General features: G+C 44.0%; 1 protein-coding gene across 2 annotated transcripts in view; it reads left to right on the forward strand.

Annotated features, from left to right (window-relative positions):
• The window catches only part of mpp7a (MAGUK p55 scaffold protein 7a), a 147,981-nt gene that overhangs the window by 85,692 nt on the left and 45,750 nt on the right, over positions 1–16,539 (forward strand). For both annotated transcript variants that reach the window (XM_080050158.1, XM_080050159.1), the window contains exons 6-9: positions 180–311; positions 14,869–14,950; positions 15,491–15,576; positions 16,401–16,475. In XM_080050158.1, the coding sequence (XP_079906284.1) occupies positions 180–311; positions 14,869–14,950; positions 15,491–15,576; positions 16,401–16,475 (375 nt within the window). The remainder of the gene's footprint in view (positions 1–179; positions 312–14,868; positions 14,951–15,490; positions 15,577–16,400; positions 16,476–16,539) is intronic.

Here is a 16,539-nt window from a genome sequence, read left to right on the forward strand (position 1 = left end):
CTGCATTTTCTCTGCCCTGCTTAAAGCAATAAATGATAGATTGGACTCTTAATAGCATGTATTGCTATACTGCGTTTGGCAAATTAGGCCGAGGTAAAACTTAAGGCCTTTATGGTTTGAATGATAACCCTTCCTCTTGTTTCTTTCCTCCCATCCATCCCTCTATCCCTCTCCTATAGAGCCTTCTGTCAGTCCACGACACGGTCGCCCAGAAGAGTTACGACCCAGAACTACCTCCGCTGCCTGAAGACATTGACGATGACGAGGATTCAGTGAAAATCATAAGACTGGTCAAAAACAAGGAACCTCTCGTGAGTCATTATTTCTTTGTGGTTGCTGTAGCTCCAATACGTTTGAAAGGTGGTTTTGGAAAGTTATAGGAAGCATATTATGCACATTTTTGGGTTCAAAATTGTAATTCCGGTTTCCACTAGAAACTGTTTTTTCTTGGTGTAGTGTCCGAACAAATCTAATATTTATCACGTGCCATTGCTGAATCTCCTCTCTTTAGCCTCTGTCTGAAACGCTCTGTTTTAAGCCCAGCCTTCCAACAAGCCCAGTCAGCTGTGATAGAACCTGAATCCAACTGCAGGTTAGGTTTGACTGCCAGTTAGATTCATATGTGGGTGTGCTTATCACAGGTGGAGGTAGTGCCTAGGTAGGTGACTATTAACTGATAGTGATAAATAATGTCTATGGGGCGCCCCAGTTCCCCAGGTGTAAGACACCGACAATGGGCCACAAATCCCTCGAGTAACGGGATGCCTATTGCTTGCTGTTCCCAATCTCTCTTCTACAGTTCGCTTTCAATATAGTAATTAAATATTTAAAGTATTTTAATTCCAACTTAGATTTAAAAAAAAGTTCTATATTATTGCGGTTAACGACATAATGTGAGGAAAATCCTGCTATCTTAAGTGATATTGTTTGCTAATCCTTGAATTTCTGAATGCCTTGTGTATCAAAGCGGCATCCACACCACAAGTCAAGCCAATGTCATACATGCTTTTGAGGGTACTAGCCTGTGGGCATCCAACCCACAACCTTGAAGTTGTAAAGCGCACCAAAACCGACCACAATTACCCTGCTCTTGGCCATGAGTATTTTCAGCCAGTCTAGGCTTGGTGTCTGCGAATGGCTTCCTCTTCTATCCTGGTCACTGTTGCTCTCTCATTGTAACATGCTCCTCAGGTCCGTGCTCTTCAGACATTGTACCAGACGTTAACAAGTGCCATCGTCTCGGCCCATTCTCATTTTCACTCAACCCATATCTGTCTATTACGTCCAATTGCTGCCATTCCATGCATACCGCTGGTCTTGTCAACCATTACGGTACATTTGAGAACAGGCTCTGTAGCCTCACCTATCTTTTTTTTTCTCCGTTGTAGTTATTCCTCGATTCTCTTGAATGACCTCAGTGTCCCGCTATGCACAAACACTCCACAACTCAAGTCCTGGATGGCCTGTCAAAGACCTCTGTCTGTAGCACTTTGTTGTGTGCCGAGGCCCAGCCCATCTTTGATCTTTGCCGGACATGTCCTGGCCCTGGCCGCCTCTATTTTCACTTTGTGGTTTTCGGCCTGACCACCATCTTGGCTCCAGGCCGGCGCACTTCTCTCACCACACCCCGGGGGGAAGGCGAACACACCTAAGCCATTTTTGGGTTTCTGCCTGTTGCATGTTCTGTGGAGCTGCTGAACGTAATAATGTGGCTTGGAGGAATTCTCGCTCTCCCTCTCAACACACATTGTCGCGGGCGCTTCCTGCTCCGACCTCTCCCGAGTCTGCTGTTGGACAACATTCCCTGAAAAACCATAATGTGATTTACACCCGCCCCGGTCAGTTTAATCATCTGGCTGGTGTTATTCCATTACACAACTTGATTATTTTTTTTGTCTCAGTGATTTGGCCTCTGAGAACATCTGAAACACACATTTACGACGTGTGGTACTATGTATTATTATTGAAGTACTATATTGAAGGTGTTAATTATATAGAATATGTTTTTGTAGTAATATATAGTGGCTCAGTTTTAGTTCATTGGTTCAGGGTGCACACTGGTTACAGTGTGTTTTGAAAGTTATATGAATAGAGAAGGCGCTGTGCCTCCACTGTTCTTTAAGGTCTAGGTCAGCTTTGTAAATACTTCACCAATTTAAAAGTGCTTTTGTTAAATGTGGCTGTTTTATATACAATAACTCGTCAGTATCACCGCAATATTGTAGCAAGGGCAACATGGTTCTGATGCAAAACACGCTAAACATTTATATTTACAGCAGGAAATCTAGTCCAGATAACTTCATGAGTTATCTGGACTTGATTATATTCATAATTTGGCAACAGCCACAGAATTTTCTATTGCAACTCATTACACTGCAGTGAGAAAGCCCATTGTAAAACGTACGGCCGTTTCTTCCTTGTATGCTGCCATAGGACCCACAGGACACAACTGCTGCCCATAATCTCCTGTGACTATAATTTTGGCCTGACCTTGGTGTGGACAGCAATAGGATTGTATTGCAGGGAATTTTCTTTTTTTCTGTGTATGCATGGAAGACAACAGTGAAGGGCCCTTCATTGTGGCCATAAGTAATGTCAAGTGTGATTGTCTTATATTTGTACCGGGGGCATAACGAGGAGGGCAACTTGCCTCACCTTAGAAGATTAGAACTGTAGACTTTTATCTTAGCTTCCGAGGGCTTGGAAACTCAGTAGAATATTGTTACCAATATTTCCCAAGAGACTAGGATTAGCATTCATCAAAGGGGTCCTGATATGTGGCAAAGTGCTGTAGTAAAATAAGCTTGCAGTGGGACACTACAGTGGCTACTATAATCCTGTGTGGCAAAGAGCCTTTTCATACCAAATACACGGTCGCCCATAAAGTTGGAACCAACATTTTTTGACCGTCTCATGAAATGATTGTGATAATGTGATTCATTCTTGATAGATAAAGTGTATATCTTCTCAAAGCTTTATTCATCAATCTCATCCAAACATATCACAGTGAAAATGAAACCACAATGAACCTTTATAAGGCTGTGTATTTTACATATATTCTCTAATCTGTAATTGTCTATGCAAAATTAACCTTCACACCTTCACACCTAGCTTCAGATACTTTCAGGTCAGATTCTGCGGCAGAAAATAAGTGAAACTTGTGAACATGCATTAGTCTTCCCCAGCCTTCACTTATCTTTTTTCTTATTTTGCTGCTTCCATTTGGCACCAGATACTGTAGCTATGTTTGCTCCAGATGTACATGTCATAAAGGATCCTTCACTGTATGTTCCCTCTTGCACTACATTTTAAGGCTAAAGTTATAACTCAAGGAAGAAGCACTCAAACCAGCTACGCCGTACTCCCACATAAAAATAGAACTTGCTTTGAACATCAATAATAATTCAGTGTTCTAGCACCACATCGCCATACTCCGTATCACCTCATACATACAGAGGTGTGCTGAAATGGCATTGACATACATCAAAATGGTGCACTCTCTGTAAAAATGGTCTTAACAGTCCACTTGTGTTACCTTGTCATTTGTGGAGGTGAAGTTTCTCTGATTGTGTGACCTTCTTATTGGACAGTATATTTAAAGGTTCTGCCTCTTCCTCTGGCCCCTGTACAATTGCCATCCTACATCTTTACCCGATGAACAGTAAGATGGTAGATTAAGGAAAACAGCCAGCGGGTTAGATGCTTCTGATGAAGTCAAAGCCATTCAACTGACCAATAAAAAAAACTCAAATTGTGCAGGTTCCTCTTTCACTTCCCGCTCCAAATTGATGTGGATGTGCCCTTTAACTCACAATTTTCATGTAATCAGCCTGAAATTCTCAGACTTGACATCATAACCATGCGGCGGTACAATATCTTATTTCCTTTCCGCCTCTCCTTACTTTGCTCTCCTTTTATTTTCTCGTTCACTCTCTCTCTCTCTGCCTGCCTTTGTCTCATTCTATAGTTCTGGACGTTGTGGGGACCCGGCTGTAGTTAGCACGCAGACCCCTTTTCCTTGTGAGTCATCCATTCAGTTAATTGTGATTAGTTGGGCGGATAGTATTCAGTAGCTCTGATTAATTGCTATCATTTCTCAGAGCGTGACTTCATGCCACATTTCAGAAACTGTAAAAACTCTATTTTCCAGGACAACTTGTCTCTTCTCTCCCCCCCCCTTTACTCCCTCTTCTCCCGCTGCTCTCCCAAACCGGCTGATTTATTAGGTCAAGTGTCGGGACAATGAAATAATTGGGTTTCGAGAGCGGCATAAACATGTGAACAAAATTACACATCAGCTCAGCCATGTCTTTTTTTTATTGAAATCATGTGCTTTTTTGGATAGGGTTTCAGAAGAGTTTTGGTGGGGGTCTTAGTTAAAGTGTTAAGGAGGTTGCGTCAGGGTTAAGTATGTGGCAGTGTAGCTGATATATGGGAGAAAGTTCCCTCCGCTGATAAAGAGTGCAGACTGACTAATAAGAGGATTGTAGACAAGAGGTTGGAGGAAGCCAGACTTCACTGGTGTTACACAACTCATTCCCCCCTGCCAAAAGAAAAGAGTCCACTTTGGGGATCGAGAGAAGCCTAGAACATCGGCAACAAAAATGTCCCTCTTAAAAAGTGATGTAGTGTTAAAGCTTTAATTTTTCTTCAGGACACCTTATATAACACATTTTTGTACATTTAAGTTTCATTTTTTTGGTACTATTTATAATGATCAATGTTTGATTTACTGGCTACACAGCTTGTTTATTGGCATTCCTTTGCTGTCTCCTCCTCCCAAAACAATCCGGAACATTTGAATCCTCAAACACTCCCAATGCGCAGTATAGCAAAAGACGACTTTGAACGCCCCACAGAACGGTACACCACAGCGGCTCAGAGTGACCGTCGCTATGATGTGAGAACATTAGAGGCTGACGAGCCCCGCTGTGGCCGGCTCTGTTCCCCTCATTTGGATGTCCTCGAAGCCCTGTGATGCAGATGTATATCGCAGACTCGAGATGCTCACCGTGCATTGCCCCCGCTGTTTTCCTTTGTTTTATACATCACCTGTGGACTTGCTCAATGCCACTCAGTCGGTGCTGGCTCTCATCACTGTGGGAGCGCCGTTCATTCACTTGTCCCATTCAGTTCATCTTCAGTCGTCATCCTACTCACTCGCCAAATTTTGACTTCCTGGCGTCTCTCCTGCTTCCACTCTTTAATTCTTTTCTTACATCGGGTTTGCTATCAAGCCGATTTCTTTGGTCATTCTTCTTATATTACATTTTTGGTTAAAACATGTTTTTAAAGGGGTTACAACTTAATCCTAATGCATTTCACTGTCCTTCAAGGAAGGAATAACCCTTTGTCCCTTCTCTGCTGTGTCTATATGGACACCTGTTGTTCAGATATATACATTTTTGCACCTTTCCAAATTCTTGTTTTGCATTGCATGTCTAAAATTGTAAATCCGGGAGAAACATTTCCACTCTATCCATCCTTTTCTCCCTCTTCACATCCCACGTTTTTAGCCGCATTAGCCTGAAAGGCCTAACCGCCAGGAATGTGACAGGATTTAGGTCTATTCCTTCTAACTCCTCTTCCCCTTTCTCTCTGCTCTGTGTTGTTGCACACACAGGTTTGGTTTTCCCATTATGCACTAGGTGTCACTGGGTGCAACTCAATGGAAACTGTAGACTGCAGGGTCTGTGCCATCCAGTTGGCAATGCCAACCTACATAGCTTCCTGCCTGGCACCATCTAGCACCAATCAATACATACTATACCACTGTTGGGCCCGGCCACCCAGCCGCCCCCACCACTGGATACCATTGGATCGGCTGGACTTCTCATTACAGACCCACAGAGCTATAGTAGTTGCAGCGCATACAAATGAAGATGACATGTCCAACATTATTATTGTAAATGCTCCAACTGCGTGATTGATGTCGGTGAGTTTTCTTTGCTTAATAAGAGAGTTGATAATTGCGACGAGACAGGAAAAGTCTTCGCTCGATCGATTCGGTTTGTGACAAAGTTAGTTTTCCACGAACAGCAGTTACTGGAATGAGCCACTGGCAATTTGTCATGCCATGCTTTTCTCATCTGCGGCAGGCAGGCCTCCTCTCCTCTCTGACTCTAGTAGGACAGTATGACGCTCTATTTGTCTGGAAGCCTTCACAAGCGCACGCATTCATTGAGATAGTTTCAGTCAGTGTCCTTCTCTGAACACAGTCTAAATACAGTCCACAGTCACGAACGTAAACTATCCTGATGTGAATGTATACAAAGATAGGTTTACACCATCCCAAAAGTCTTGAGTATTGCTAAAAAAAAACTTGGAGAGGTTCACGATAGACAAACTTATCAAAGGAAAGGAATCGATGTGCGTTAAAAAGAAGTGACTTTTCTATTGTCTGTTTACATCAGATTGTAGAAAGCAAGGGGAAAGTAATGACACTGGGAATTAATGGAGCAGTTAATGAGATTAGAGCAGACAGCACACATGTTAGTGTTTTACAGATAGACCCATGTGCTTTAAAAGCAATACATCTTTCACTTGATGGATTGGGCCACAGTGTCTTGGGACCCTGCAAAGGAAGATGGAGCACCGTGCTCTAAACCATGAGCACTGCTGGTGTTGACTGCGTGTGAGTGAGTGTGTGTGGTGGTGTAGTCATTTCAGTTTGGATTTATTTTTATTTTGCAGATTTTTTTATTTAATACAGTTCCTTAAGTCATAGTCATATAAATCATTGCCAGCATTATTGTTCTCATTTGTAGAAACCAGGGAAAACATGTACATTTCACTGAGAGCAATGGTCTTTATTCACAGTTCCACCTTTTGGTCACAGGCCAGCCTCTCTATCCTGGTGAGTTGTGTTAAAACCTCATGGAAGGAGTAGTAAGAGGATGTGGACTACGCTTCGGACAGATGTACTTACTGAAAGGATGATGTGATTTCGAAGTATTTTATTGGCATGAGGTTATTAGGGTCACTGGACACCAGTAAAATGGGTAAAATCTCCCCAGCCTCAATTGAAATGGTTACCTGTAGCTATTACTGTGCCATAAACTATGCCAAAAAGTAATAAACAAGTAACAAAGAATATCAGGATTGAATATATTATTTTATTTATCATTACAAACCTTATCAAGTGTATCATAGGTTACCATTGAGCAGCTTTGGTGTTGCCATTGAGCATATCATTGTATAAAGGACAGTATATGAAATAATATATATACCCAGGGGGCAAAACCCCCTTTTTTCTGAAAACAGACATGGGCTGTTGTAAAAGGTTGTTCACCAGAAATGATATCTAGGACCTTCAAGGATCACAACCTGGGTGGACAACCTGGTCAACTACCTGCTGGAAAGCTACAGATGGCCGAAATAGAAAATGGTAAACACGGTTTAAGGCGAGGGAAACATTGAAAATTTTAACTTAAAGATATCATCATGAAACTTTGCCTGTTGATAACTGGCATTAAAACAATGATTTTTTTGTATTGAAGTTTTTTTTTCAGAAATGTTTGAATAAATATGCAAATTTAGCATATTTCACAAATGATGCACTAATGTGCTGTGTGCATATCATTAAAAAAACTAAAATCTAGATATTGGATAAAACCAGAGTTGAAATCTTTAATGCATTTTACAACACATTAGTGTCCAAACAGAACAGATTTGGTATGCAGCCTTTTTTCATTTTATAGATAAAAAAATACTACGTACAGGTCTTAAAAATGCATTTTTCGACATTTTTGAAGCGGAAAATGTCACATAAATCAGACAATGAACGATATATATCAACATCCTTTTGTAATAGCCTTCAGAATAATACCAAAAATTATTATGGAGAGTTTAGTTGATGTAAGTGCTTTAGAAGTTGAGATTTTTTGGTCAGAGTATTGAGAAAAACTATCAAATCATGTTTATTTAACCACTATCAAACCAGAATTATCACACCATTTCTCACAGAGGAAGTTTGTTTTGTAGAAACTTAACAGACCTATATAATGTCAAAATGCATTAAAGATTTTGGGGGCGCCCTTAGTTCAGTTGGTAGGGCGTCAACTAGCAAAGTTTCATGATGATGTGTTTACGATTTTCTATTTCGGCCCCTTGTAGCTTTCCAGCAGGTAGTTGACCAGGTTGTCCACCCAGGTTGTGATCCTTGAAGGTCCTAGATATCATTTCTGGTGAACAACCTTTTACAACAGCCCATGTCCATAAAATCACTTTGCCCCCTGGGTAATATGCAAAGTTTTTTGGCTAATCCAGTTAAACAAAAAACCTTACAAACCAAGGTACCGTATTGCGTCAAGGAGACATGGGAAAAGCCTCCTGTGTTTGTTGTTGGTATGTGTGCACTTGTTCAACACTCAGTCCAGGTGCTGTCGGTGCACCACCCTTGCAGCCTGTTGAGTTGTGAATGAGAAAACATGCACATTTTCCAGAGCCACATCTGAGGCATTCCCAGATCCTAATCTCACGGCCCTCTTAAATGAAACGTATTCCTCCCATCATGTGCAATCATAACCCGGGGACACACATCCCGGCACTCCTGCTCTTTTCCGCCCGGCGTTCCCGAGAGCCAGGCGAGTAGCTTGGAAGGCTGAATGTGGGCATTGTTGGTCATCAGGCCGGGTGCTCCTCAGCGGCCCCTGCTCCCAAGCCACCGCTTTGGAAATGAGAAGTGACATGTGAAAGTGCCGTTTTCTTTTTACTCAGGGATAACGACCAGAGAAAACACTAAACAATCCCAGAGCAGTGATAGACCTCTTTCTGTGACACAACTGTCTCTTTGTATGCCTTCATACAGCTCATGCAGGGCTCTCATACAAGGCACAAGCACACACACACACACACATAAAGTACATAATGACTAAATATCTGGCACTGTCCAGCTTATAGCAGAGGGATGGCGATTCCACTCAGTCTACATGGTGAGTCATGCGGACAGTATGGAAATAAAGACACACGTTTGGTGAGATAGCTACACGTTTACACACACGATTCACACGCCCCACATTCACCAGCACCTGTCTGAAGATCTGAAGGTGGGTCCTCTTAAGTGTGTTTTCATAGCAACTGGGTAATGACTTGTTTGACTGCGCTAACATTAAGGTTTAAAGAGGCAGAGGAGGAAGTGAAAAGGGGGGGGGGTGGAGGAAGACAAATGAAGGTAAGCTGTTCCGTCACAGGCCTCTCTGCATTCCATTACCTGGCAGCTCCTCCTGGAATCTCTCCCGCTGCCCATAATTATCATAATAATGACCCACAATTTTCCTTTTTCTCAGTATACTTGTTAATTACGACTCGTGGGTCAAGACCGGGGTTAAAGAAATAAAAAGGGAAATCAGAGCCTGGTTTAGAGACTTAAGAATAAGGGAGGAGATGTATGGGGTCTGTGTGTGTGTGTGTTTGTGTGGTGGATGAAGCTTTTATTTGTTGCAATCACAAGTGATTTATTAAAACAGGTGGAACAGCATGCTACAGGTCACACAGGGAATTTGCCGGCAGTGGCAGTTCTGTTGCATCAGCTAGAAAAATCATTTGACATAAAAACATTGTGTACCGTTCACTGCTCCCTGGCTTTTCTCTTCTTTTTCTCTTCCCTTTTGCAACAATAATCTAGATATATATTCATCTGGGCTCCTGCTTACAGTGCTGTATTAATCGTTATAGGCAACCGTAAACTTAATGGATTTTCTGATCATGACTGAATACATTAATATTACAAAAAAATTTTACCCTTTCTGGGCCGCTTTGCAGTCTGAGGTGAGCATTTTGAGGAGGTATGTAGGAACTCGTTAAATATGCTGGACCCGTGTGGCGTGTGGAACGGTCATGTGTGTGTTATGTGTGAGGGGCTCTGTGCCATCTCGGTGAGGTAAGATGAAATGACACACTCCAACACCAGATATGATTGGAGGTAATTGTGTTTTAATGTCCAGGAGGCCCGTTCCCACTTTGTGTTTGCTTTTTCCATGGTCGACATCTGGTGTGAAGAAAGGCCAGCATGTGTTTCCACTACACTTGTATTTATACCTCTAAACATAGCAGTCAACACAGCAGTCGGCAGGAGTTTATTGTCGTTGTTACACTTTTGCTGTTAAGTGACATCATGTCAAAACACGTCGGCCTCGCTGCCCGGGCCACTCGTGTTTGTTTTCCCTTGTCGCTCCCAATTTGGAGGGAGAAATAATGTTTGTCAAATGCCACAGTGTTGGGTTCGGTTCACGGGGTGATGTTTTAAGTAGGCGTTACGGGCCGAGGGCCGCGTGTTTGAAATAGAGCACTGCGCTTGTTTTCCCTGGCGGCTGGGCAACAGTGGAGTGGCTTAACTTGTGGCCGTGGCTAAAGTTAAGGTATCCCGGGATCCCTCTTTTCCACTGTGGCACTTATTAGACAGGCCACACATAGCCGATGCTAGACCCTGAGACGTTTGATGAGCCACGCCAAGACCATTAGCCAGCCTTTTCATACAACCAGCATACAGGGCAGCCAGCTTCCATCATGTCATCCAGCCACCCATCCACTCCATCAGCCAGAGGGCACTGTTATGGCCCCGTGAAGACAACCCTTGCCAGAAACTCAGTGTGGCCAATCCCAGCCTAGCAAGTGACAAGCCATCCAACATTCAGCTCGTCTCACTCCTCTTATCTGCTAAAGTTTCATGGCACTACTGTGCACTGACAGTTCCCTGGACAATCCTGCCTTCATTCCATTCCCTCTAATAAACACACTCTCTCATACAAAACGGGATCCAAATTTCAGTCCCTATTCTCTCCTTTCTTTTTTTGCACTCTCTATGAGGTGTGAGCCATTTGTCATCACGTACTTAACGTGGCTGCCATGTCAGCATGTGTGCTCCAGTGCATGCGTGGGGAGGGGGTGATGGCTTGATATGGACAAGTGTCGCTCCAGTTCTCCTCATCATGCAGCAGCAGCTTTGCCTTTGCGTTGTGGCCAGCCCAACAATAACAATCAGAGGCATTTATGTGTTAGAAACAGAGGAGTAGAGCTGGGAGCAGCGGCTGCATATGGAGCTGATCATGTTAGCAGTGGAGGCTTCGGATCGCCTTACTGATGACTAATTGACCACAGCTAGAAGGCCAAGATGACCCCCCTCTCCTCTCTATTTTTGAGAGTGTATTTCTGTGCCTTCTGCCCTCCAACGTTTCATTTCTGCAGAGACTTGCTCTTTTGAGTCTATTTTTATACCCTGCACTGGTTGACAGCAGGAAGAGAGAATCAGTCCCTTACGACATAAATACACTTCTTCACCATCTTGGGTGCACACTGTGCTATCTTGCCCTGTGCAAATAGCGCAGCTTAGCCATTTGATGGTTAAGTGGTGCCTTGTCTCTAATTGCTAACTTAGCGTGGCCCATTCATCAGGCTTAGGGACTGTCCAGCATCAATCATCCAGTCTTTTGAGGTTTCTCTTGGGCCTGTTTGGCCTGACTTCAGGTAGGAGCCCACGGCTACACTCTCATAGAAACACACACACGGACACGCTTGCATGCTCGCAAAAACACACCTACACATGCTGTCACTCATGCGTGTATGGGCTTTGACAGGCATAGACATTCCCCTTCCGACTTCCTGCACTGTTTCCATGCGAAAGGAAAAGACTGAAATGGCTTCCATGTGCCAGTAGGCGTTGGAGGCTTGTTTTAAACCCAACCATCAGTTTGTGCTAATGCTTAGCTGCTACACCAGGAAGCCCATCTTGATGCTAGAGGGTCTTCACCCACCGCGGTTCTTATACACACACAGACACGCACACAGACACAGAGACACGCACACAGACAAAGAGAAACACACACACGCACACACACACACACACACACCATGCAGCTTATTTAGGTTCTAGCCTGACTGTTTATGTATTTGTTTAACAGAGCAGGGACTCCTCATTAGTAGCCATGCATGGCTGGATGCTGATGATAGCACCCAAAGGGTATCGAGGCACAGGGGGAGGTGATGCCGAGTTCACGAGGTTGGATCTTTCTCCCTGGTTCCAGCTGCCTCACAGTGCTTCCAAGGCATTCGTCAGGCCTCCAGGAGAGGCTGATGTGACCAGGCTGGAACATTGAGAAGGGGAAGGCTGGCTCTAGGTTTGAATGATAATAAGGACTATCTGGAAAAATAGGGTTGTGCATGACTTGGGAATGGCCAAAGAAAAACGTGATTGAAGTGTTATAAAAACAGTTTATGGTTAATTTGACAGTTAAACTTATATATTTATTTATGTTGAAATCATTTAACTTGTCTGAGGTACAGTATTACTGCCTTAATTGTTGTGTTCTTCACTTGAGATGGTTATTGGCTTCAGTGGAACTCTCTCTCCAAACAGTAACAGTGCCATTTCTGTGTTTTCTATCTCAATCCCTTTCACTTTCATTGTTGCTCCATTCCTTAATGCTTTCTTTCCAACTTGATTGCTCATCATATCACATTGATTTAATTCACTCACTAAGCCACTCACTCACACCCACGTCTACCTCCTTCGCCTCCCTCTCCACTCTCCTCTGTTCTTCCACTTACCATTCAGTCTGGCTCACTCCTGTTGCCACTGGAGCGTTTTGGCCTCTCTCAGCTTTCCTTATCAGACAGAGCTCATTTGGCTACTGTAGCAGGGCTGAGTTCAGACTGGGGCTGGCCAGATTATGGAGGGGAGGGGAGCCTCCTTTCATAAATCCCCAACTCCCTTGCTGCTGGCTTGGCTGGCCCACGTAGGCCTATCACGTTGGAGGGCAGTGGGTCAGATGAGAATCTTGAAGAGGCCAGACTTTAAAATGAGTGCTGCTATGAATAACTCCTGGTGGAGAAGTCGGTAAGGTGTAGAAGGAAAAATGAGCTTCGCCAAATTTGGTCCACTTGAGCTTGTTTCTCTACTGGTGTAAAAACACACAGAGCATGGTGGTTTGAACGGGGATAAAATGCTTTTCTTTGTGCCCAGAAGAGTCACGACCCCATGCGTTGGTTTGTGCATGCTAAATGTGCTGCTCTATAATCACCATTGCCACTTGCAATAAAAGTTGTAAAAGTGGTGTTCCTAAACGGCATCGGGGGTTTCAACATATGATTTAAGCCATATGTGTCAAAACACGATTTATATCTACACACCATATGTGAGCAGATTCCATAGATAGCAATAGACATGCGGTGTGGAGTACGCATGTTGAGTTTGTGCAGACAGCCTATATTGTCGTAACTGACTCTGGGTCCATGGCAGTCTCTTGCTGTTTAGTTAGCCTTTAGACTGCCACCAGCCACCAGCGACCCCAGGGGACACAATAAAAACATCCATCATACCAATGGCCATCAGCCAGCTTGAAAACGGAGAGTCAGAGCAAAAAAACTAGAGAGAAAGTTAATGACCACATGTCTGAATACTCCTGTGAGATTTCCCGGCAGACTCCCCATCTCGCCCTATTGTCTGTCACAGTCCGCTTCTTTCCTTGCAGCACTCTATTCTTTTACACACACACTAAATGACCTATCTGTCTGTCTGGGGGCCATTGCATCAGAACCAGCTGTTTGAGGTCACACTGAGGGGTTATATGTGACCCTGACACCAGGGTCTGACAGTACCTTCCCCTCTCACTGACCTCCTTTACCAAGTTCTCTCCTCCTGCTACCTCTCAGGTTTCTTTAATTGGCCCAATTACTCTATTAGGTCTGCAACAACTCTGTACCACCACCGTCTTATCCTGATGTCCGTCCTTGTTTTCATCTCCACACCCCAAAGTCCTTGAGGAAACCATTATCTATAAGAAAAGCCATTAAGTGTGAATAGGTCTTGAAAACAACCAAGATGACATGCTAATGACTTAGGCGAAGTGGCACAAAGCAGAGGCTCCTTTGGTCTTTGAGGAGTGTTTTTCTTTATTATCTCCTCCTGTGCTTTCCCATCAATGGTAGTAGCCAGAACTACTTGGGGCCTGTCACAAAGCGTAGCCGCGTTTCTCACATGGCGAGCTGTTGTTGCACTGGAGCGCTCGTCCCAGGCGGCAATGGATTAGGACAGCTGAAATAAGGCACGGCTTTGCGGGATGAGGAAGGCTCCAGGCCGGTTCCTTTTTTTGCAACAGAAATGAAAGTAATCTTGGGGGATGATGGGGATAGCAGGTACTAGAGGGTGGAAGGATGAGTTGCAGCCCCGACAAACTATGTGTCGCCTGTACGCCGCATTTGTCTGGTCTGGGTTGTCAGGGCCTATCGAATATGATGCCACAAGTTAGGTTGAAGTTACCTATCCTATTCCATCCTAAATCCCAGCCAGGCTGGTGCCTATATGGTGTTTGTGTGAGGGCTGTGACAGGTTGGCATTCTTACATTCTGTACAGTGTACTGTTTTTATTGTAGAGGGAAAAGGCTATTTGCGTTGACTGGTAAATGCATCACGGCCGAACACTGTCTTTTCAAATGAGGAATATGAAACCCTATCCTCTCCTCTGTGTGTCTTGCTGGCCGAGCACCAAGCCCATAGGATGAGAAGGGTTGAGGAACTGTGTGTTGTTGTGTGTGCTTTGAGTCTATAACCTCGTACCTGCTTGGCCCTCACCTCTCACTCTCGGTCAGCACACTTTATACAGTAAAGACATCAACACCTTGTGCTACTGTTCCCACACAGATGGGTTTATTCAGACTATCAGTAGCAAACATTCTTTACTGATTTCCCATTGCTTTACACATTAAAATAATCGGTTTCAAAAGCATGTGTACCATTGCATGGAAGTAGAATGCCATGACTTTAAAGGTTTTGCTTTTTTTTGGATATCATCATTCCACATTGGAACAATGCAACATAATACAGAGTGGCAATACAGTGCAATGTTTAATGATTATGTATGATTGTTTTTTTAGGGAGCAACAATAATGCGTGATGAACACACTGGAGCCATCCTGGTTGCTCGGATCATGAGAGGAGGGGCAGCCGACAGAAGCGGTCAGTTCAACCTCTATTTTATCTTACGTGGGTTCCGCCTTGTGTGTGTACCAAAACATCTGTATATGAGTCTGCATTGTGGAGTCAAGTATTCACTTCACAGCAGAATTACCTCCAGTGTGCAACAAAGAAGGGATTTATTCCAAATTCAGATGTATCCATGGACCTGAATCCTATGTGCCATCAAGTTGTCCTTTTCCACTTTGTAAATATGAACATGGATGACAAATATTGTAACGAGCTCTGCTTATTGTCCACATGTTTTTCTCTTTGATTTTGTATTCATTGTGTCCGGTCTGTTTTGCAGGTCTGCCACAGTCAAGCCAAAGGCAAAGTTCCACATGTGCTGACAATAATGTTTTGACTCTTTTCCAAACTCAAATGCCACCATGACGATAAACATTAATCTGCTGTACTGTACACATCCCCAGGCTCTGAGAACACTGGACCTCCATACAGTAGCTCACTTATATTAGGACAATTAGTCTAATGGAATATTAGAGTAGATTTGCAAACGTTGTGTTTGTGTGTGTGTGTTAGGATTGATTCATGTAGGAGACGAACTGAGAGAGGTCAATGGAATCCCTGTGGAGGACAAGAAACCAGAGGAAATCATTCGTATTCTGGTAAGCATTGTGTGTGTGTGTGTGTGTGTGTGTGCGTGCGTGTGCGTGTGCGTGTGCGTGTGCGTGTGTGTGTGTGTGTGTGTGTGTGTGTGTGTGTGTGTGTGTGTGTGTGTGTGTGTGTGTGTGTGTGTGTGTGTGTGTGTGTGTGTGTGTGTGTGTGTGTGTGTGTGTGTGTGTGCGCCTACATTCTGCCCTGTCTATGTATGAGTTTGTGTGCCGTCCAAGGGGTTTCTACAGTCTTTCCAATCCCTTTTCAAAATTCACTCTCCTTGTTTGTGATGGCAACACACCTCACCTCCCTCAACCAGGACCCCATGCCTCCCATTACTGTGCTGAAAACCAAAACACTTGCCTTTCAATGCAAGTCCATCCTGTCCCCCAGACCACATGCGTTGAGCCACACGATCCCACTGGAGGAGATTAATGCTTAGTAGTTCCTCAAAGCAGGCCCCCAAATAAGCTTTGTCATGTGCCTGAACTCTGCCAGGGGGGGCAACTGGAGAAGAGAGGAAAGAGAGAGAGAGAGAGAGCCTCTTCAACTCTAGAGGCCTCCTCAGACACAAAGGCCTCCGCAGCAGATGATAGCTCTCATCACTCCTGCTTTAACCCCCCCCCCACACACACACACACACACACACACACTCACTCCGTCTCTGCCAAGCGCAGTCATACAATCCTAATAACCTGTTCCATTGTTGAAATATCAAACAGTGCTTTCATTGGAGTAGACTTTGGGAGATATCTGTAGGACAGATGACTGGTCTTTCCATCCCTTCATTTGTACCTGAACTACCGTCTCTTTCTCGTCTTTTACCAATATCCAGGCCCAGTCCCAAGGAGCCATTACTTTTAAAGTTGTCCCCGCTGTCAAGGATGAGCCGCCAACCAAGGAGCCCAAGGTACTGTATGTCTTGTCATGGCTTAATCGTTAACGTTGATTGGGTTACACTCATCGACTCAAAA

This window comes from Ammodytes marinus (genome assembly GCF_949987685.1).
Source record: "Ammodytes marinus genome assembly, chromosome: 21".
Classification (NCBI taxonomy): domain Eukaryota; kingdom Metazoa; phylum Chordata; class Actinopteri; order Uranoscopiformes; family Ammodytidae; genus Ammodytes; species Ammodytes marinus.